Source organism: Notolabrus celidotus, chromosome 24, assembly GCF_009762535.1.
Source record: "Notolabrus celidotus isolate fNotCel1 chromosome 24, fNotCel1.pri, whole genome shotgun sequence".
NCBI lineage: Eukaryota > Metazoa > Chordata > Actinopteri > Labriformes > Labridae > Notolabrus > Notolabrus celidotus.
The window spans coordinates 1,705,440-1,728,774 of record NC_048295.1 but is presented as its reverse complement, the minus strand read 5'-3'; the positions used below and the strand labels follow the sequence as shown (position 1 = coordinate 1,728,774).

Sequence of the window (23,335 nt, the reverse complement as noted above, 5' to 3'; positions counted from 1 at the left end):
GGGCAGAGGTGCAAAAAAATGAATATAGACCTTCATTAAAAGAGTTCAAGCTGAAGGCAAACATACATCCATACATTTCATTTACCGTTTTCCTGCGACAATGATTTCATGTCACCTGGTTTCTGGAGGAAATTTCAGCTGTTTTGTCAGATGATCATTACTCGTATTTCCTGAGTTGCAAAAGCACAAAACAAACACAGAATTAGACTTAACTTACTAAGTGTGGGCAATGGCAGCATAACACCCGTGTATACTTAAAGTACCTGGCTGATTACTCCACCACATGCAAAGGAAAATAACACCAAATCAATGGCTGATTTTTCATTCTTTAATATAAAAACAGCCAAAAATACAACAGGTTTTCATAAATCCTCCTTTTCCCACAATGACCCCCCTTCCCAAAATAATACAAATAGAGTTAAATTCACAGTACAAACCCTGATTTAAACAATAGTATGACTTCATACAGTGTTTCTCTAACCTGGACTTGAATCAATTTTTCATCTTTAGGCTAAATCAATTGTCCGTACCTATAAGTCAACAGTTAGGTGGCAACCAAGGCTTTTATATTTCACTGTTCATGGCTGTTACTCATGTTTTTATTCTTAAATTAAAACGCAGACACATGTCTGAAAACTGAAAACAAACAGCATCAAAGACATTCATCTCTGTGATTTATGGCTCTCATGTCCAAAGACAGTCATCATCAGAATCACACCCACGGCGAGGGATGATACCCTTTACTGCAAAGCTTTTTGTGCAACTCTAAAAACCTGAAGTTCTTTAAGTGCTTGATGTAGAAATAAAAAGTAACTTTAAGCACAAAGTGGCAGCAAAGTGAAGAGAAATTGCACTTTAAATAATTAATCCTGTACAGCAGTTAGACACTTTTTAATTAATGAATTAGCACAAGTTTCTGAAACAAAGATTGATCCAAGGATGTAGAGGAGCCTTGAGTGGATTTTGGTGATATATTGAAAATATAAAAGCATTAAAATAAATAGCTGAGAGAATACTGTAAGCATCAGAACATGAAATGACACAAAATATGCGCCAATTACAGCAGACTTAACAGTACATAACTGCAATAAACCTGTTATGGTGGTTTCCAGATGCTCTTCTCCAGAACAAAGATGTCTGAAGATGACTGAAATAACACATAATCTCATTAAGTAACTGCAAAATCTTTAGAAATAAGATTAATTGGTATGTTTTTCACCTTTAGAAATAAATAAAATAAATACATCACATTGTAAACTGATACTGATGAGGAAATAAATATCAGAAAAGGTTAACTTCTGTACATTTGTTGCTTTCTAATTTCAAGGTCTGACATAAATATGTAAATTTGGGGAGATCAGTGATGGTAAAATTTGCTGACAACTGATGCACAACAGGTTCCCTCTGGATGGAGTTTCTCTTGTCTTTTTGCCTGCTAAGTTTCTTTTATCCCACTTTTAAATGATACCCAGGCGTAAAAATAGCACATAATAAAAATTTAACACAACAGGTGTTACTGTGCACTCATTTGTGCTCATGTCACAACATTTTGGAGACTGTGCTGATAGAAACCATCAAAACAAGAGTCTAATCTACTCACCTGTACCAGACGTCCTCTACTTTTTGATTAATTTTCAAATCCCACCACCTCAGAGACAAATCATTTGACAATAGAAATGACTAGATAATGTGAGAGATATAATCTGACATGTTGAAAAGAAGCTTGTGTAGTCTGTATGTTTGTGCTACAGGTATAAAAAATACACACACACACTCTCTGAGTCTACCAAGGGCACACACACACACACACACACACACACACACACACACACACACAAACAAACTCACGCATACACTGCCTCTCACTCGTCATCCCTCTTTTCCTGGTCGAGTAATGACGATGCGTCGAGCAGACATCCTCTGAAGTAACCAATTAGAGAGTGAGTCAGCTGGATCCGGCTGCGTTTTGACAGAAAGTGTCCCTCGTCTGGGTAAATCTGACCGAAAAATATAAAGGAATGCATGAGTGACGAAGACACTAAACCATCAATGTTGTCTGCACTGAAACATTTTGGAAAACATCAATTTAGTTCTTGGAAACCAGAATAAATCACCCATCTGTTTTGACTCAAGTCCACTTAAAATGCGTGTTTGTTCTGGAGCGTTTGACACCAAAACAAAGACTTCTTAGTTTTTTTGTGAATGAAATGTGAAATTTTTAGAGCATAGGATTTACCTGCATAGTATAGTTGGCCCCAATCTTTATTAAGTGTTTAATGAGCTCTGCCGAGTGCTGAAAGTGAACGTTCGCTGTGGAGAAAATAACAGAACATGCAAATCAGTGTCACAGGGTTAATTCAGCTGCTGGATATAAAAGCTGCAGCTCTCAGTGAGGTCGAGTTTTAATACCGTCTACATCAGCGACAGGTTCATTTTTAAAGGACATGAACACCCACTGAACTGACAGACGCCTACGTTAATTACTGACATTAATGATTATTGTAAAAAATTACAGTTTTTATATTTTAATTTGTTGGGAGAAACAGGGAGAACAGAGGAGATGTTTGTACCATCAGCAGTGCCGTGAGCCAGAAACAGAGTCCCTCCCTGCAGACCCTTCATGTCGGGTAGCACTTTGGATGCCTGGACACACACAAAAACAAAAACAAAGACGGTATCAATACCTTCTTTCTTCTTCTACTTCTTCAGTGCTTTAGAAATATGCTCTTCTAGAGGGTTAGATGAGTGTTTTGATTCCAGCCTTATGCCTTAACTGAAAATTGAAAGCCACAGTCTGGAGCTAGTTGGCTTAGCATAGCATAAATACTGAATACAATGGTGGCATAATTAACCTACAACCATCTGAATAAAGTTAATATTTTCTGTGTTATATTAAACAAGTCTTTTAATTCCAAGAGTAACTACAGCCATCCTGAAGACAATTGTCATCCTGAATCTTAAAAACTCTACAAATGGTGGCATTGTGAGCAGAAAATAGGTCCTGGAAATTTAATTAAGACAAGGAGTGAGTTGACCTTTGCAGCATGGAGAAACCTGACTAGAAATGAAAATAAAACGTGGCAGCCACAGTATCCCACATATTTAGATTGCATTTAGATCTGTTGCTCCAGATGTAGATCATACCTGGATCTCATCTATCACTTCTGTACTAGCTGCGATTCAAATCAACAAGCGGCCATTGTAACACCCCATTACTCTCTTTGAGTCTCAGAGGACGTGATGAGTGATGACATGCCGCTGATTATCATCTGATCACGTTGTGCCACATTTTCTTCTTCTCTGGGTGTCATTTAAAGCAGACGAACCCTCCCAATACACCGCCACCACCACCACCACCCCGAGACCTCCAGCTGTGAGTCACAAAAATAGCGTCCTATGGCCCAGTTACAGGAAAGGCAACCCACTTAGGAGGAAAAACACACTTTGACTGCAACCTTCACTTAGAGGACAATTGTGTAATTTTTCTTTTTTTGCCTCTGCCTCAGGCTTCTTTCATGTCTGTGTGTTTTTCTTCTCTGCTGCTGCAAAGGACAAATATTTTAGAGCTAGAAAAATGCTTGTGCCCACATTTTTTATTCCGGACAGTTTGTTTGTGAGAACCAAAGCAGAGTGTGTTTTCATTAAGTCTGACCTTTACCTCTACCGTGAAAAAAAATGGAGAGGTTTTGTGGAATGAAAAGTATCTTTTTTTGTTTGTTCAGAGTTGTTGCAGTTAAGGTATCATATCATAATGATAAATATAAGCAGATGGAGGATTGGCTAAAACAGCTCACTGCGTATTTGTTCTCCTCAGTGTTCGGTGAGCTGAAGTATCTCTCTGAAAATGCAGAAGCTGGAAGAAAGAAGCAGAAAAAAAATCAACAAAACAGTTTCATCTTCTTTAAACTAGAATGTAGATATTTTAAAGTATTATTACTCTACAAGAGGGAAAAAAATATGCATCATGTGGTTCAAATCTGTCATTTTCAGCTTCTAGAAATCCTTCTTTTGCTCTGTCTTTAGTTGTTAGAGGCACAGGATCCAGAGAAGGAATTATAACTATAAGAATAACACAGCAGTGTGTCCCCTGATGTACAGCAACTCCTAGAAATGAAAGAAACTTTCCATCCAAAAATTCAATAAGACTGAATTCCCAAAAGCAGAACCTGAGGCTGAAGCAGAATGCAGGATAAAGACATCAGCTCTGCGGCGGAGGAAGTAATAAATATTGTCTGCTATGTTTATAAAAGAAGAAGAGGAGAGCTATTCTACTCACCATACATGGACCAGTCGATGATGGGAGCCTGAGCTACAGCACAGCGGATCAGCTTCTCTGTCGACTTCAGCATCATTAGAGTCAGGAAACCTCCATAGTCCTGTTAGATGATTATAAAATACACCATGGTTTAGTCATTCAGTTTTTTACTTTATAAAACACAGCAAACCTGTTTTTCAGACTCATTGTAAAATGATTTGGAAGTGCTCCTCGCTAACAGGTAGAACCCACAGTTACTACTACCCTGTTTGAGAATCATTGCACTAGTTAGTGAGGAAACACAGGTTCATCCAGCTCTACAGGTTAATAGTTTGATTAATTCACGTTTGTGGACGAACCTCTCCAAAGACTCCGACCCGCGTGCGATCAATGAAAGGCAGCTTCGTCAGGTACCTGCAACACACCCAGGAGGAAACATTGCAACAGTATTAGAAAGCATCAGAAGCCACATTTCCTACATTTTCTCCCACACATACAGATGAGTAGCTTCAATTCACAGGCTGTCAAGAGACAAACAGTGAGGAGGTCAAAGGTCACAGCCATAGAGGATTACTGACACTCCCCTGTGATGCTTTCACTGATCATAAGAGAGAGCATTGCTGGGAAAAGAAATGAGAAAACCGAGAAACACAGCACCGACTGCTGTGTTTTAAATCTAAAAATCAGCACATTGAATAACTGGATCAGTGCTGCTGTGATGTGCAGCCAGTTGAGAAAAGAACAACTGTTAAATACACCCAGTTTCTTTAAATACATTTGACAATCATCATCTCTTGATCTCTAGTGTCTAGTGATGATGTCTAGTGTCTCCCAGTGTCCAACTTTATTGTTCCATCCTTCGATAATAACTCACTGATGTCGCTGCATGCTGCATAAATAAAATGTGTTGTTTGTCTCTAGGAAAATCTCTGGAATTCTGGTAAATCCCAAATCTTTCTCAGAACAGAAGCAGCTTTAGTTAGAAGTCTCAAAGAAGGACAAAATACTTCCAAAACTTTGAATTATTCAAACAAAGTGGATTAAATGTGTTGCATACTCCAGAGCTGCGAGCTGGTCTTCTACATCCACAGTGCCAAGTCCCTGATGGACCTGCTGTAAGATCCTGTGAGGAAGAGGAGAATTAGTTAAGAACTTAATGAATGAATACCAAAACCTTAAAGAACATCTTGAGTATTCATGTTTTTCTGTACCTTTGACCTCTGAACCCTGACCCTCTGCCGTCCAGCCGGGCTACGATGACCTGCTCTGATCCCACCAGCACCCAGTCCCAGTCTGGCCTGAACTCCTCAGTCACCGCCTGCCCACCTGGAGAACTGCCGCTGTGACCCACAGAACCAAAAATCCACATGACATTTGAATGAAATCTACATTTCACATGCCTTTTATTTTCATTTATGCTGTCTCACTTTCAAAGCTCACAGCTCTGCTCTGAGAGTAAATGAAAAAGATGGAGATGTAATAAAGACGAGCGAGCTTACACAACGAGCAGGAGGCCGTAGATGAAGGACTCGGAGAAGTCAGGAGGATAGATGAGCTTCAGTGGCAGCTCTGCGAGGAGGAGACACACATTAACTGAAGGAGAGGTGAACCAGAGGACAAACAAACAGACACACACACACAAGGACTCCTGCTGTTCGTCCTCTGAGCAGCTCAATGATCTCATGAGGATGTGTCATGTTTATCAAATCAATACAATCACACACATTTGTTAAATGCAGATAATTCGTACCAAAATTATCATTTGTAATCGTCCGGATTTCTGTCTGAATAGTCTTTTTGGTCTCCAGCACCGACCGCAGAGGGAGGTTGTTCTCCAAGATGAAATATGCTGTGAAATAAAGAAAAAGAACCCTTTCATTATTTATTTATTTCAACATATTTTCTCAACATGAGAGTCTCTTGTAGAGAAGAAAGACCAATGATTGCCTTAAGTCTTCAAATGTGGATTTAGCTCAGTGTTACCTCTTCACATGTATTAATGTTTCCCCTTGGTGGAAAGCGCAGGTGAACCATGAGGTGGGGCAGATACAAAGATAACACATAGACGGCAGCTCACATAAAATATTTATTGTGTAGTCCACTTCAATGGAAGAGCATGACTCCATCTTTATTTCATAACAACTAATCCACATACAGAAGCAGGCTTCCTGTGCTGCATGCAGCATTAAATAATAACACTGCTAAATGTTTTAGCTTCTTGCTGCATCATATGAGGTATTTCAAGCACATGATGATTCAGCACTTCTTCCTCTTTTTGAGTAGTTTTAAACTTAATTTTCCAGTCCAATTTGTCTTTGTTAAACCATCAGAGGACTTTTGATTGTTTGCTGTCCAAAAAAAACAATCGAGGAAGATGAATAGCTGCTGTTCAAAAGTGTAAAAAACATTAAACATCTTGAAACGTACAAACCAGCTCAGTTTGGCAGAGCATCAGATCCAACAGCTGCTGATCTTTTCACACAAATGAGATGACGAGGCTTAATTGCTGGAAATTATTTTCCATTTCAGAGCAGAGGCACATCTGCCCGCCCACACAAACAGCGCACAAAATCAACAAATGGTTTCATATGAAAAGGGAGAATAAAAAAAAACTTACAGTCCACATCATCAAAACTTAGAAGGAGGACAGCTGGAACCCCAGGACCTGCAAAGAGAGATGATCAAAGATTGTTTTTATTGTTTCAACATATTGAAGATTCTGTAATTTTGGCTTAGATACAGATTTATTTCAGAAGTAAAGAAATATTCCTTTCAGATTCAGACTCAAAATTCTTTAATTATCCAAAGTAGGAGAGTTAAACCAAAAAAGATAAAAGATAGCAAAAATGTCACAATGTTTACTCTCATTGCCAGATTACTTGGCTTGTTGTTGTATGAGTCAGGTAGAAACGCTGCTACTTGACTATAGGTATGGTAGAAAACAGATATCATGCAAAACTTTTTATTTTAAGTCCCTTTAAAATCCAGAACTTGAGCTCTCTACCTCTACCTGTACAACAGCATCAGCATCAGCCACAAATAAACCAAACGTTTCCTGCTCCATCAAAGTTTGTTGCTGGTAGTTTTGTTTAAATGTAGGAAAAAGCTTGTTTAATTCATATTTCTGCCTTTGTCTGACCTTTACAGTGCAGGATGGCGTGCTGAGCATCAGGGCTGACGTCAGCATCAAAGAACGAACACTCGTCCTTCAGCCCACAGGTGAGGCATCGACGTGGAAACAACCCGAGCGTGGACACACTGTCAAAGGGAAAAATAAAAAAAGGAACAGTCTAAAATGTACATCTACATTAGAAAGAAACAATCAAAAGGCTTTAAAGATAGACTGTGGTTGATTCAGAGTGTGTAGTACCTGTATAAGTGTCTGTGCTCTGCAGAGTCCTCTGTGCTCATGAAGTATCTGAGAGGAAAAAAACAGAGAGGATAAAGTAGGACAAGGTCACAGATTCATTTTACATCCGCCTCCTCTCGTCTCTGCATATCGAGGCCGACTGGCCATAAACACAGATTTATACAGTCATGAACCCTGCTGCTCACAAAGCATGTTAAACACCATTCTTTACTTGTTTTTTTCCTCCTATGGAAGAAAGCTGAGTAAGTAGCAGTAGTGGTAGTGTTAACTGTGGAAAATACGGGAAACACAGCTCCTGGGAGTAAGAGGGTTTTTTAGTCATCAGTTTGAAGTAGAATTTGCTCACACACAGCACCTAAGTATAAATTTGAAGGATTCGTTATCCTACTCTGTCATTGAAACAAAACATAAACTTACAAGATCTGGTTGTTTTCATCATAGGCCACAATTTTTGTCACCTCCCAGTTTCCTGAGGTTAAGTGTCGAACTTCATCATGCTCGCTTCGTAGCTGAAACAAAATCAGGTTAAAACATCAGAAATTCAGCCTCCAAAGATCTTGAAATGCAAACAAATACAATTTCTTATACTTAGGAAATAATAACAAGATCGAAGAATGACACATTTTGTTAAGAGGAGAGTTTTTCTAGTCACCTTTCTGGTGATCATGTTGATGTGCTGGAAATCTCCCTGACCTCCTTGTTTCACAGGCAACATGAGGAAAAACCTGCTCCTGTCCTTGGAGAAGAGTGGCTGCTGTCTCTGCAGATACAAACACAGAGTTCAGAAGAGAAACACTGTATGCATGAACGAGTCTTGATGCTTTCTTCCTCAATAATGGAACAGATATTTAAAGATAAATACACGGTACGGCTGGAGATGGACAGATGGTTTGAGATGGTTTCCTTGTGCATATGCTGTTCTAAAAATGTTTGTTTCAGGTTTACCTGTCTTGAAAGCCACGTATCTGAAGACTCCTCGTGTCTCTGAATGAAAGAGAAGAAAACATGGTTACTTGTGCCATTCATGGACTGTAAGAAGTGGGTTTAATAAGTGAAGCTAAAGCCTCGTCGTTTTAAATCTGTACTCAAATCCCTGTGCAGTGTGTGTATTCAAAAGTAGTGACAGAGGACAAAACTCCTGCAATGTACCAATCTGGCGGTATAGATGTGGTTGCAGGTATCCAATGCACACCTGCAGTACTTGAAACCCACCTGAACACATACTCCGATGGTGGCGTCACAAACAGTCAGCAGTGAATTATTCTGGGGTCGATTTAGCCACCGCACTACCAGGTGAGTGTTACTGATCCACCTCACTGTCGTGATGTAGAAATCCCTGTGCCTGAGCTGTTCTGGAGGCTGCATCTCTTGAGTGTGTGTTGCTCCAAACAAGTTGGCCACTGATAACCTGACAGCAGGGTTAATCTGACCGGCCTAAAAGTAGAAAGAAAAGACCCCAATTTAGTAAATCAGATGGCAAATGGAAGATTAGTACATCACTAAAGAAGTTTTGTGATAGGGATCCAAGTGGTTCCATGTTGTAGCGACTACTAAGAGCCTACCCTAAACCTCAAAATAATATAATATAAACATTTGAACCCCTTTATATTGCTGCAGCAGCAGAGTTCAAACTGACCATAGGATATGGGTATTGTAGTCCTTTAGGGTAGGCGGTGCCTGTGAACTGTGGCAGAACCATGTTTGGTACTAAGGTGTCGTTCAGGGTGAGGAAAGCCAGTCTCTCTCCATCTGGTGACCACCAGTGAGCCAAGTGTGACCTCAAAACCTCCTCTGAGAAAAAAAAAAGAGACAAAAATCAACATTTTATTAAAATTTCTGTCCTCTTTCATTCAGGTTTTGGCAACAATCAGTTTTTCTTTTGTTTAAACATTTAATATCACTTTCAAAAGCAGAATTTGATTGGAAAAAGGGCTTTTGATGTGTTTTCTGTCTTTCTTCTACTGATTCTCATATTTGTTATTGCTGGGTTGCTCATTCAATTGGTGAAGTTGCATTTAACACCTATTCTGCTCTTTCCTCCCATGTAAAAACATCAGCCAAATGGTTACAATCTAAAGCAAAAGCAAATCAAAAGCGGGCAAGCACACAGCTCGCAGGAAATCTGCAAACAGAAATGATTCTATAATGTTCCCATCAGCTGCGGCCTGTGTTTGTGCAAACTGCAAAGAGACCATCACATCATTACTGAATCTGTTTACACACAGACTTAATGGATCCTAGAGGCTTGTGGTTGATTTTTCATCGCTGTAATGTTTGGTTTGTCTGGACGGATGGCTGCGGTTGTAATGCAAAAGACAAATCTGTGACTTTAAACAGTTGAACCGACGATGCAGAGTAGACTGAAAATCTTTCACCGATAATCACATATTACTCTCTGCTTACTGACTTCAAGAAGGAGAAAAGAAATTAGCAAAACTTCAAAACTGGAGCTCGATGCTGTACACAAGAATTAAGAAACTTGCTGGGTGAAATAAATGCTTCAAATAAACTCAACTGGCCAAGAAACATACTATTTTTTATGCCCCAAAGCAGATTACAGATAAAATGTTGAACTGGCAGCTCACCTGCCACTGATTAGGTCTTCTTCTCTATATGCTTTCTAACACCTGGTTTGACACACCCGCCACCTAGTGTCCACACAAGTGCATCAAACAAACAAACAGTCCACACATAATATTGACACACATATGGCTCTAACACACACCTTCATAGAGCCAGTCAGCAAGTCCGTTGAAGATCACTCCCTCCATTCCAGAGGAAGTGATCCTCAGAGAGTTACTCCTCACGTCTGACTGGTAGTAGATGTTATTCTCAAAGATGTAGATCTGTTTAGAAGAAAGAGAAAAATAAGGGCTTAAATTAAGACTAACACCTTCAAGAAATGATGTTCACTTAAATGTATTGTTGGTGTTCTTTGCTGCTATTTTTTCTGCTCATCTTGTATGTTCTCCTGTCGACCAGACTTCTGAGATTTCCTCTCCTGTTTTTTGTTTTTAATTTCCTCCCTAATGAGATGTTTTTCTATTAAATCCTACCGTTTTATCTTCCCACACCACCAAATATGTGTTTACGCTCTCTCTTCCATCAGTGCTTTTTTCTTTGCATTTGATCAGCCCACAGCCTCCTGTATGTTCACCAATACCCTGAGCCCTCCTGAATTCATATTTCTCTTGCATAGAGAGCATTTCACCTTTATGTTTCCAACCTCTCTTCTCAGTAGTTATCAGTCATACAGCAGCCAGATGGAATAAATGAAGCAATATCATTCAAATCCTTCCGACAAATCCAATTAAACATTAACTGTTTATGTTAGAGAATATAAACTGCTTTATTTAGAGTATTTTTAATTTTGCACATTTATAAAAACAAAACAAACAAACATTATTCTGACTAAGCAGAGAAATATGGATGTTGTTGTTAAAGATGGAATCAAGAAATGATGACTGACAGCTTCTGACAGTCCTGTACAGTAGCTCTGTTTTATTAATGGTGACTGCACGCTCACAGCTCTCAGGAGGTTTTAATTATTTTGCTTCAGTCGTCTTTTCTTCCAGCACTGTGATTCTGTGCTGCAGCCTGCGTTTGATTGACATCTCCTAAACTCTCCTGTTAGCTCTGTTACACCTGTGACACCTTGATCATTATTATTAGCACAGGTTTAGAGACATCATGGGACATTGTTCCTTAATTTAGCCCCTTGTGTAATGTATTTGTTGCTAGTCTTTTTCTATTTGTTTCATTTTTGTATGTACAATCTGAATTGTACATGAAAACAAAAAAAGAAACATTGCATTAAATCCCTCCAGATAGTTGAGGTAGTATGTTTTTTTATTAAAAGACAGTAAGGAGAGAAAAAGTTGATCACGTAAACACTCAGCCTCACCAGCTGTTGTCCTTGTCTTCCCCACGCTGCGTGTTGCAGCACTGCGTTCTGCACCTCCGGAGGGTTTAGCTCCCAAACTTCCCTGAAACACAATCAAAAAGAAATACATCAGCCACCATCTGTTGCAGAAGGTGTGCGTGCATCAGATGCCAAAGTGGTTTTATCTAAGAGAGCATCCAAACAATCAAAAAACTGTCATGATAAGAAAGGGAAACTTGCTTACCTGGTGTAGATGTTGTAAACAATGTAAGACGCGGTGTAGGAATATCTGTACATCTGCAACAAGAGAGTTAAACTCATCACATAATGCAAACATTAATCTTTTTTTCTGAAATCTCAAGGCAAGAGAGAAACAGGAGATATCCACAAGAGGAAACAAAGTCGCTGGAGCAACTAATAAAACTAGAAAGTATAAGAAAAACAGAAAAACAGGAAATGTGTCTTTGTGATTGTGAATACCAAAAGCTTTTTGTTTATCATGTAGCAGGAACTTGTTTTTATACCCTTTAACATTTAACTGAGATTATTATTAATGAAGTGCATCTTTAAGCTAGATGTTTTGGTTTTAAATTAAACCTTCAAACTACAGACTCAATTCCATTTTATGCACATACTCTGCAGGATTCAGTCTGACATATTTAGAAACTTTGGTATCTATTTTTTTAAGGGGCCTAGGTCCTCCAAATGCACTCTTTCCCTTTCAGCTCAACTGTGCTACATCCTTCCTGCACAGCTGATTTCCTTTCACACTTGGTGCATTAAGTGAAAGAAATTCAATGGAGAGCAGCAAAATCTCAGCAGGTTATGCTTCTTATACCTCAAGGGGTTTTCACATTTCCATGGCAACAAATAAACTAGAGTGCAATCAATTAGGCTCTATATGCAGAGGATTAGAGGGGTGAATCAATGTTTCTATATATACAGAGTTTGGGTTTTTTGCACAAATCTATCCCATTGAGAGGCCCTTAAGATGTGCTTTTGATCTGACGATGTTTTCAGAATATACTGCGGGACAAACAGACGTCCTCCTCTGGTTTTTCAACCACAGCAGTGTTTCCAAACCTGCGCCTGAATCCATCTGTTTGCAAAAAAAACTAAAAATCAATAGAAAAAAACATGACTTTGAGAGGAAAGCCTCACAGTGGATGGCTGAGTGTTAACACACAGAGCGACATGCAGAACCACGACCCAGAGATGCACAAGAACCACACACAGAAAGGCTAACAAAACAGAAACACAACAAATAAATAGACACCTGTGCCGAGCAGGTGGTGCAATCCGTTTTTAAAGAGTGTGAGTATTCACGCTTTCAAACACTGTTGGTACATGCAGATTCAAACTTCAGATTTTTAAAGTTCACCTTTTAAACTGAAGTCCATTCCATTTTATGAAAAGGGAATCAGTTAAGTACCCTCCAGAGAACAAAAACACATGCATATACAAATAAAAAACAAGCACATCACAAACATACAGATACATGGTGAGAGCTTGTGTGTGGGTTTGTTTGTGCATAAAGATGAGTGGCAGCATCCTTGGGGACTGCACATGAGCACAATGTAAACAACATCCAGCTGGGAAGTAAACAAAGATTAAAAGGTAACTCTGAGGATGATCAACAAAACGGATCATAGTTTGTGTGGTTGTGAGAAAAGAACACAGATTAAAAAAGAATCCAAAGTGTTGTGTTTATGTTCTTTTATGTAAGCTTATTCTGAGGTGTGTTTTTATTTGCAACTCACTTGTTTGACGTCGTAAGCGAAGAGTGCATACTTCAGATCTGCAGAGAGAAAGTACTTTGCCACCTTGAAAGACACCTGAGAGACACAAAACAGTAGCTGAACCGTGATCCTTAGAGGTTCTTTCAGGTTTATATGGACTTTTGGAGGTATGATGAAATTAAAATGATACAGTAAAGAAATGTAATGGCATCTCTAACAAGTGTGGCTAAAATGAGCAAGGCTGGTTGACTGTCAAAATCAGTTGGCAGCACGATTTACGATTGACAAAAAGCTAAAGACTCAAAAACTTTGACACTTTCCAAAATGTTTCAGCACTGATGCATTGGACAACACAAAGGGAAAAAGCCTTGGTCAATGTTTATGGCTTGGATTTGACAAGTTATGATTGCTTTTTTGTGTCAGCTACATTGTTCATACTTCCAGCTTTCATCCCATGACAATGTCGAACAATGTGGCAGCTGAAAACTAATCTTGCAACTAAAGGCCACAAACTCACAAGGGAGCTGAAGCAGGTTGTGACATTTCTGGGAGAGGACAGGGTGGACAGATATTTTACACACGACATTTCAAACGTGTCCAGAGTCACTTTTCAACTGTTGTGCAGTGAAACTGAACGATTACATATCTGAACTAAAAAAAAATAGGTTATTTGGTTCTTGGGCTGAAGGCTTTGGTATTTCTTTTTTTGCCTGCAAGTGTTTCCTGTTTATTTTTGTTACAAAAAATATATGTAAAACTTAAAATCTCCACCTACTTTGTAGTTGGAAAGCTTTATAGACAGAAAATGAGGGTTCAGTTTGGATGCTGCAGTTGGTGGCAATTTTGGGGGATGAAACCACTGACTTCCCACCTCTACCTTTTCATTTCATTTCTATGGTTTGACAAGCTTGCCACAGGACCTTAAATCCTCATTAAATCCCCCTTATGTAATCATTTAAAGCACAAGCTACAGCGAGGTGGAACAATCTGGCAAAATGAAAAGAGGGAAGCAGGAAAAGAGCCATTTAAATAGAAAAGATGTTTCAGAAAAGGGTGCTTTACAGAGAATATTTGGGACTTGTTTAGCGTAAGAGTGTTATGAAATAGCAGGATTATAATGATGCAATTAGAAAGCAGCTAAATCAGGCCTGCTATAGCTTTTCTGGTTAGCTTACCCAAGCCTTAAAATGATAATAAGATTATAAATACTGACATATTTTCATGTTCCTGGAAGTACATTTGCATATGATCACAGTAAAGTAAATGAATGTGATCAAAAGGGATCTATTCAGTGATTTGATTGCATTCCAAACTACATCATGTTCCTCTCTCAGTTCCTGCCGATTGTTCAGAGGTGAGCTGAGGTGAGCAGATTTAATAGCAACCTCAAAGGCCCAAGCTCGCCCACTGCGCAGACAGCTGGATACACGACCTGCTCAGCAGTATATTATCATATTTGGATTCTGCAGGTGTGAGAGTGATGAGGCGCTGTCGGCAGCTCTGACATGTTTTCCTGCAGCCTCTGGGGATCCAATCATACCAGCTAGACAAGCACAAAGTAGCTACGTTAGTTTATTTTATGACGGCTGCCTAGCAGAAACTGATTTTTAGGGTTAGAACGTTGAAAAATAGAATGGCTCAAACCTCCAGGGACCCTAAGTTTTCCATAAGATTTTTAATTTCCTTTGTTTTTGATGCACTGCTCTGGATGTTGAACTATATGTGAGATGTCAGACTGCAAGACTCCCCTTTGGGACAACGATGCTAAAGTTGAACTCCTAAGAAAAACACATTTCTGATGCTTATTGTGTTCTACATTTAGAGCAGGGTGGCAGCAGCACAGCTTTGGGACAGCAGTAGCTCAGTTCAGGGACTTGGGTTGGGAATTTAAGGGTCACTGAGTCAAGTCTCGGTAGGGGCCAAGTTTAGAAATTGGGCTGGTAGCTGGAGAGGTGCCAGTTCACTTCATGGGTACTGCCAAGGTGCCATTGAGCAAGGCCTCAAACTCCCCTACAACTACTTGACTTAAATCCTTCTACAGAAAAACAAGAACTTACAAACGTGCTGTTGCTCAGAATGACCTCTGTCTCGTTTGTTTCAAAGTTAAACTGGATGACATGGCCGTCGCGGTTCCTGTACACCACCTCTGAACCTGAAAGAAACACAAAGAAACATTAAACATACCTGGAAGCTCTTTTAAAAAGTCACTTCGCAAGTGAACCTTTGAGGCAACAAAAAATCACTCTCACTTGTGCAATGCCGCTGAAATATACAGTACAACTGGGGACTTTGATAGGCCTTGAAATTGATTCATTTTGCTTCAATTTCTAATAGTGACTTAAATTTTGATTCACATTTTCAAGTAGCACAAGAAATCCTGGTTTCAAATGCCCTGACCTTCATTTATAAATGCAACACAACAGTAGGGACTTGATTGCCCAACAGTGAAAATTAGAGTCGACATCAATCAGCAGGACACAATTGATAATGAAAGCTATTCCTGTGTGTGTTATTCTTCTTATCAGGACAATAAATGAGAAACAAGAAGTGCTACACCTGCTGCAGAAGAAGAAAAAGAAGCACAGACTCCCCATCCCTCGTTTCCATTACTCTGGAGATTCAGAGCCTGTCAGTTCATTAGCCGTCTTCGCTCTGAACCTACCCGTCTGTCTGCCGGGAACATTGGTAATTCACAGCAACACACAGGTAGCTGGCATGCAAACACACTCTCACGCACACACATCCTGAATGCTGTCCTGCTTTTCTTTAATCTTACATAGGTCACAGCTACACCTTCCTGCTGTCACATTAATGCAACCCTCTGACAGCAGCTATAGTTGAAACGTCTCCTGCAGAACAACAAAGAGCTGCTGTTTCTAAACTTAACTGAAAATATCAAGAATTGTGTTTTACTCTGTTACATATTTGCATTTTTAAAAACAGAAGCAACACATAGACATGATAATGCACTCTATCCCAATCAGATGTGATGATGATCTGAGGATGTACATTTTTATTTGGAGAACTAATGAATACCATATTTTAATATCCTTTTCGCTCATGAAGTGTAACTTTGGGGTGAAGAGAAAACAACATCATCATCTGTACCATAAAATTAAAGATAGTGTCTCTGTTTAGACTTCTTAATTATACTTATATTACTCTTGCATCTATTTGTGTCTAGTACTCTGCAAAAGGTGAATTTTTATGCTACAAAAGATACCAAAATGTAATCTTCTAAAAGTCTCCAGGATGGTTATTACCCTCTTAGTCCGTCTGGAAATAAGACTCCTATAGAAGCATCTCATAAAGACAAAAAAGATTGCTTTCAGTTAGTTTGTTTTAGACTAAACTCTTGGGCCTTACCTTTATTTTCAGGCTCTTGTTGAAAGTATGTGCTTGCTTTACATTCTCTGAACATCCCCATCAAACTGAACCAGAAGCAGCTGTGCCTCCACTCTCTCCCCGAAGAACTCCTCAAGCTCATTTAGAGTGAATTTGTGGCTGATTGCTGGGGAGGCGATCGCTCAGTGCTGCATGAGAACAGGCAGCTTTCAGGCATTGATAAAGAAATATAAGTAAATTGTAAGAAAATGCCATAAAGTGTGTTCAAGCAGCATGTCTGGGGGGCTTCTGTGTCAGTAATAGAGGATTTGTTTGGGATTTATTGGGGGGTAAAATATAATTGGAGAAAGTATACTGCTCCTCCTTTAACATGGCTTATTTATTTTACATAACATCATCACAAATAATGCATTATTCATGTTGTTTAATTTATACGGGTCACTGCTTAAGATGCAGCCTATTGTTTGAACAAACCTCATTAGCAATCATGTATGACAAGCCAAGCAGCACAAAGCACTCATCCATAACATTCTCTGAATACACACACACACACACACACACACACACACACACACACACACACACATGAACACACACTATAAATTCCTCTCTCTTATGTAAGTACCTGAATGTTTTCTTCATCTCTGACTTAATCTGATACATACAAGCTCGGCTTCACATCAGCAGTACATTAAGAACATGCAATGTAAACAACAGCTCCATGAATAATTTACTCGTACACAACAGTGACCCCATGAATGCTGCACATATAGAAATGTCAACACAGATTTAAGCGATGAATCTCCACTGAGAGGCAATTCGATGGTCATCCATCAGAAGTCAGTGTAGCAGCTATAATGCTGATGATGAAGCAAGAACATCATTCATAAGTGCTGAAAGAACTGCTCCATGCCTTTGCACTGAACTCCAGCACAGCCTGCAGAGTCTAAACAGGGAGAGCAGTGACTGCTGACCACATGAATCCTGCATCACTGCAACAGCTAATTATTCTAATTCTGAAATATGACAGAAGCATGAAGGGAAATGCAAAGAGATGTGTTTATACAGCTTCTGTGTGATTATGTTACCACTCTTGTAGTCTGTGTTTATTACTGTAGAAGATATAACTGTTAGTTAGCTTCTCCTCTGTTTCCAGGGTTCATGATAGCTATTTATTTGCAAAAAAAACACAAAAGTGGAATCAAAACTTTCAATTTGAATCCTAGCAAGAAAACAAGTGAGTCACAAAATTAGATGTTCAAACACTTGTTGTCTTTATAAAACTGGGACAAACTTGATCTAATCTTTTGTACTTCTAGGGCTGTGCTGGAGTGCGTTATTTATTCACATCACTCATCTGTGTTTGTGCGACAGAAACGTGCTGCATGCGGTCAGGAAAAAGATTTGGGCACTTGTGTGTTGATTGTTTAGCTCTGGTTTCATCTTGATGCTGTTCAGCTCTTGTTTGAAAAGCAGCTGAACTCGAGGAGCTGCGATCCTGCATCTTAATTTTTTTTTAATATCTTGTTTTTTGAAGTGTCCGGACGTGATCTTAACAAAGCACCAAGCTGAAGCCAAGCAAGGGGATTTCTGTGAAGTCCTCAAAATGATCTGATTTAATAGATAATAGGGTGTGTATTGCTGGTTAATAAGAGTGAGTAGCTGCTGAGGCCTGATTTGGTTGCCAAGGGAAAAAAAAGAGGAAATAAGTTGGCAGTTTTCAAGGAAGTAATTTCCATTACAGACATGTTTGAGTTACACCTGAAACACCCTCACGGGAAGCCTGGCAGTAAATTCAAGCCCAGACCACAAACGTCTTCATGGACTCTCAGCTTTCAACAAACAGACTACAATAGATCTACACCACGCAGCATGACAGCTAGTAATTTCCCAACTTCACCATAAATCTCAGCAATGCAGCTAATGGGACAGCTGACCCTGTTGAGCTGAAGAATTCATTATTGTGGTACGATAACAACAACTTACTTCTCTCACACTCAGGTGATGTTTTACAGCCACTGTCAGACCTCAACCAACAGATAAATTAGTTTGAAATTTACATTAATATACATTTAGTCCATCATTTTTTAACTAATCTATCAATCTGATCTGATTTCCTCTCAAAACACCTGCACATTCCAAAACACACTGAGCACCACTTGTGTCAGTATTTTGGGATTAACATTTCTATGTTAATCCAGGCAGTTGATGAGGATTATCAGACTCTAAGGTGTAAAGAGCTTAGGAAAACCACTTTAACTTAATTTAACTAAACGTTCAGGGCTGAATCAGATTCATTTAACTCAGTGATGACGTAGGCCGAGATCAAACGTGTGTCCTCGCTTTTAAGCATTGAGGAACAGTCCCCACATGGACACCCAGACATACATCTGTGTGTCTGTGTGGATGTATGTGTGTTTGTTAAAGGCTCTCCACAGCAGAGCCCATAATGAGAAGCCACAGGCCACAGGACAAGTCATTAGTATTATCTCTCTGTGGAGGGGAAAGGACGCAGCAGGCGGAGGGTCTCCGTTTCATCTCCTGAGCAGAAAGGCTATGTCTCTCACTGTCTCCCTCCACCTCTGTTCTCGTGTGTCTCCTTCTGTCACTCCCGGCAAGTCTCCAGAAGGGTGATATGGATATATTAAGTCATCCCCTTTTCCTCTATTCACCATTAGAGCAATAATTTAGCTGTCATGTTGTCAACAAAGCGCTGCAATTTTTCATTGTTTCTGTTCTGCTCCGTCAGCTAGAGACGATATTTTCTTCCCCCCTCTCTCTCCCTGTCCTCCTTAATCTTTTTCTTTCTGCATGCAAACACAATCTGTCACGCCGTCAGGAAGCCAGTTGAACAACACGGACGTTTGGATTCAGTGATGTGGAATTTAGGATTTGGACTTGAGCAAAAGCAAGAACATGTGGAGGAATTGCGCTCCCTGCTCATGCCCTGTGACACATACTAAAACGCTCGGTCACAGATCATGATTGTGCTGTAACACCTCCAGCAGAGAGCATCTTATGTAACACAAAGAAGAAAGTGTGATGTGGAGGTGTTGGCGATGTGGCCTTGGGAAAGATTGGGGAGAAGAAAGGTCAGCAGGGTGTAATGGAAGCAACATTTCCTCTGGTTATGAGAAAGAAATAAGGTTTGAATAGCTGTGACTTCACCGTTGGTGTTACATCACATCGACCTGATGCTACATATCTAAACATTTTTCTCGCCACTACCCAAAAATTCACAGATCTTATTGACTTATTTTAGGCATGATATGAGCTCACCTCTGCCGGAGCTGAAGAGTGAAGGAACAATTTACCAGAGAAGAACAGATTATCCAGCTTATTCTCATTTAACTTTCTGTTAAAGATTTATTTTCAACTGGCTTTCTTTTATTATTTTCATGTCTGGGCTTTAAATTTTAATATCATTTAATTAAAGACTGAATATGTATTGTTCATTTCATAGTCCATTCCTTACACACAGAGCACACAGAGTGTGCAGTGCATGCAGGGAAAATTGATGGTTTCAGCTTATTACTTTATAGCGGAAATAACTCAGATGAGTGGTGTGTTAATGATGAAATGAGGATCTACTTAAAGCTAAGGTCTTTTCCTGTAATAATGGTTTAATAAGCACTGTGTAATTATAATCATTATAGAGTATTATTATTATTGTTACTTGAATATGTTTTCTCAAAGGGTGGGAGTGTAAATGACTGAGTCACTGCTCTTGATACAACATGATTACAACATGATACTGTGAGGCCATCTGTGTTTGTAATGCAGGTCAGCAGGGGTCGCCATCATTACTTCATGTGATTATGCACTGTGCACTCTTCATGCAAGTGCTACAATAAATAAGAAACAATATTCACTAAACAACCTCAGGCTAAAGAAGCTGCTAATTGCTGTGTGGCAAGAGAAACAAGTCAGTGTTTCACTTTGTGTCACTGAAGACTTTTGTCATGCTCTTAACAACTGAAAGATTTATAATTCAAATCCTGCCTCCTGAAAAAATAGAGGCATCAAGCTTAGAGCAAACGTCCACCCTGGACCACACCAGTTGTCCTCTGTGATTATTAAGAGTAAAGATGTTAACAGAAGCAGTGCTGATAAGCTAGAGGCTGTTGAGGATTTTTAATAGATATCAAAAACAGACAGATTTGACCAGCTGTGCCACCTGAACCAAACAACAGCTGACACACATTTGTTTTCTTTTTGAGTTAAATATACTAAACCATGTCTGTCAGGCTTCACATTCCCTCAAACCTTTTCTTCTCCTCAAACTCACACTGTTTTATTCTCATCTTTTACATCATCATCACACCTCCCTCTCTATGTCACATCATCTTCACCTCCTGTCTCAAATGCAGCATCACCTCTATCACCTCCTTTCAAATGTGGAACAAGTAATATTCTTTCAATATGAGGACTGTCAGGAAGGGAAGCGTAAAGTACTCACTGCTAATCCACCGGGCCTCTGGGTCGTGGGCGCTGAACTCTGGTTTGTAAAGATCTGCCACAGTCAGTCTGGACCTGCTGCTGCCAGGAACCTCCACTGAGGAAACACAGTAAACTCATGTCAGATGTAAAGTCTATTCTTTGAAGCCCTTGAGGACAAAAGCTAGAAACTTCAGAGAAAGGTTGAGGGGTTAATATACCAGGTGTGAGGACAACCACAGACATGGTGATGAGGGAGCAGACTGCAACGATCACCAGCAGAGATATGGCAATGCCTTTCCAGTTCCTCTGCGGGGGGCTTACGTCCACATACTCCTGCAAACAAACAAGTAATCAGTGTTGCATCACACAAACTTAGCCAGTAATTCAGATTCCCTATGATCAAGTCATCACCAGGTCATCATTGTATATTATCCAACACTTGGATGGACATCCTGTAAAATGAACTGCTAACATCAGACTTGTCAGCAGTTGTACCAGACATCTAATTACATGAATTAATCTTCAAATGTTTCAGTGCAGCAGCTCCTCTTATATAACTGTACACACTCTTATATCATCAGTCTAAACAGAGTAGTGATTATCCACCAAAATGAGCCATCAGGGTTTCACTGTTTGTCTGAAAAATATAAAGAAAAGGTAACCACTCTTGTCGGACATGGACAATGAATTTTGCACTTTTGAGTTCATGTTTTCTTTGAACTTTGAACAGAACCACTTGAACATCCAAAACTTTGAAATTTGTGACATACTGTATCTGGCACTGCTCATGGAGAGGCTAGAGGGTTACATCATTTCTCGGGACTCATCTTTTCTCTCCCACTTCATGCCAGGATGATGTAAGTCACCTGAAGCTGAGACGAGGAAATGATGCAAGGAGGGCTTGTGGTTCAATTTCAGATTTGGCTTTAAAAAAAAACAGGGTGTGGATCTGAAAGTTTCCAGCAGAGACACCACAGAGAGCTGTGACAGGTAGAGCTGTCATATGATGTTTAATTCCCTGTTCACAAAGCTTCAGAGACAGTCAGACACATCAGAGAAGACGACGTGAAGCCTCTTTTTATACTAAAAACTTGACGTACAGATGTGGTTCAACTGTAAGAGAGGTGAGCAAGTACACATGTTGCATTCAAGGTACATGTGAAAAAAAACAAAGAGAACCAGAACAATCTGATTGCTTATTTTAAACTTCCTCCTCTACTAGACATAACCAATGCTAAATATTTCTTTTTAATGGATTAGCCTTTTAACAGTGTATTAATTAGTTAATTAGCTCCACCTTAACCAGCTGCGACATGAAAGTGATGTATCTATTATTGCATTACTAATTATAATGCAGCTGTGCATAAAATATGAGCCTGGAATGAGTCATTGTGCATGATAAGTGCATTTACTTTTAGTATATTTTACTTTAATAGACTTTCAAGAGTCTAATTAAAAATTGTAGCTAATTTAAGCTAATGCCTGAAGTTGAAAACACAGATATTATAGTAACATGACCCTTTAAAATAAGAGAAAAAGTCGTCTGTTGCAGGATTGAGCTTGCAATACTTCATTGTACTTTAAAATTGTAATAATTTAAAGGGTATTTAAATTATATTTAAAGGTAGCAGACAAACTAGAGGAGCACATCCAGTCTGCTGTACTGTCCCCCAGAATGAGCACACTGGCAGCTTCGTTTCCTTAGCAGATAAACGAAATAAAATTAACTATAAATCATGTTTTTTTTTCGGCTCATGTTGAGTAAATACCTCCTCCTGCAGCCCGTCTTTCGGCTTCTTCTTGGTCGGCTCTTTGGACGCTGTCATTGTAACGGTTCTTCCCCTTCAGCCGTTATCCACAAGCTCTCTCTGACACTAACGTCCAAAAACTGTGCGCGCGGCACTTAAGGAACACATGCAGGAAGCTAACCGGAATTAAGACGGAGCTACTTCCGAAAAAAATTTCAAAATAAAAGCCCAGTCATAGTGCACAGAGAGGTTGAGGGAGGAGGAAGACCTGAGGGAGCGAGAGGGGGTGGCAATGTGGAGGAGATCAGACAGATACAGGGGGGCAAGGTTGTGGATGGCCTTGAATGTATACAGGAGGACTGTGAAGGTGATTCTGAGTTTGACTGGGAGCCAGTGAAGCTGCTGGAGGACGGGGGGTGATGTGGGGAAAGAGTTCAGAGTTCTGGACCAGCTGAAGTTTATGGAGGGATTTGTGAGGGACACCGAAGAGGAGTGCGTTACAATAATCGATACGGGATGTGATGAGGCTATGGACCAGGATAGCAGTGATGTGAG

General features: G+C 39.6%; 1 protein-coding gene across 6 annotated transcripts in view; it reads right to left on the bottom strand.

Annotated features, from left to right (window-relative positions):
* Window positions 1-22,937, bottom strand: part of LOC117808363 (inactive dipeptidyl peptidase 10-like) — a 32,688-nt gene extending 9,751 nt beyond the window's left edge. Inside the window, exons 1-28 of one of the 6 annotated variants that reach the window (XR_004630265.1) lie at window positions 22,802-22,874; window positions 21,803-21,904; window positions 21,251-21,365; window positions 21,052-21,147; window positions 15,305-15,399; window positions 13,269-13,343; window positions 11,753-11,805; window positions 11,530-11,611; window positions 10,351-10,471; window positions 9,262-9,416; window positions 8,838-9,059; window positions 8,571-8,609; window positions 8,278-8,385; window positions 8,043-8,134; window positions 7,626-7,673; window positions 7,395-7,513; window positions 6,873-6,920; window positions 6,006-6,104; window positions 5,755-5,824; window positions 5,467-5,595; window positions 5,313-5,378; window positions 4,615-4,669; window positions 4,277-4,376; window positions 3,795-3,853; window positions 2,571-2,643; window positions 2,237-2,310; window positions 1,849-1,997; window positions 86-170 (exon numbers count right to left, since the gene is read on the bottom strand). Coding sequence is in view for 2 of the 6 variants with exons in the window: in XM_034678077.1 (XP_034533968.1) it covers window positions 1,863-1,997; window positions 2,237-2,310; window positions 2,571-2,643; window positions 3,795-3,853; window positions 4,277-4,376; window positions 4,615-4,669; window positions 5,313-5,378; window positions 5,467-5,595; window positions 5,755-5,824; window positions 6,006-6,104; window positions 6,873-6,920; window positions 7,395-7,513; window positions 7,626-7,673; window positions 8,043-8,134; window positions 8,278-8,385; window positions 8,571-8,609; window positions 8,838-9,059; window positions 9,262-9,416; window positions 10,351-10,471; window positions 11,530-11,611; window positions 11,753-11,805; window positions 13,269-13,343; window positions 15,305-15,399; window positions 21,052-21,147; window positions 21,251-21,365; window positions 22,802-22,858 (2,385 nt within the window). In the remaining 4 variants the exon portion in view is untranslated. Of the gene's footprint in view, window positions 1-85; window positions 171-314; window positions 1,998-2,236; window positions 2,311-2,570; window positions 2,644-3,794; window positions 3,854-4,276; window positions 4,377-4,614; window positions 4,670-5,312; window positions 5,379-5,466; window positions 5,596-5,754; window positions 5,825-6,005; window positions 6,105-6,872; window positions 6,921-7,394; window positions 7,514-7,625; window positions 7,674-8,042; window positions 8,135-8,277; window positions 8,386-8,570; window positions 8,610-8,837; window positions 9,060-9,261; window positions 9,417-10,350; window positions 10,472-11,529; window positions 11,612-11,752; window positions 11,806-13,268; window positions 13,344-15,304; window positions 15,400-21,051; window positions 21,148-21,250; window positions 21,366-21,802; window positions 21,905-22,801 lie in introns of those variants that run through there. The other 5 variants (XR_004630264.1, XR_004630263.1, XR_004630262.1 and 2 more) reach the window with 5 other exon arrangements.
* Window positions 22,938-23,335: the final 398 nt, after the last annotated feature.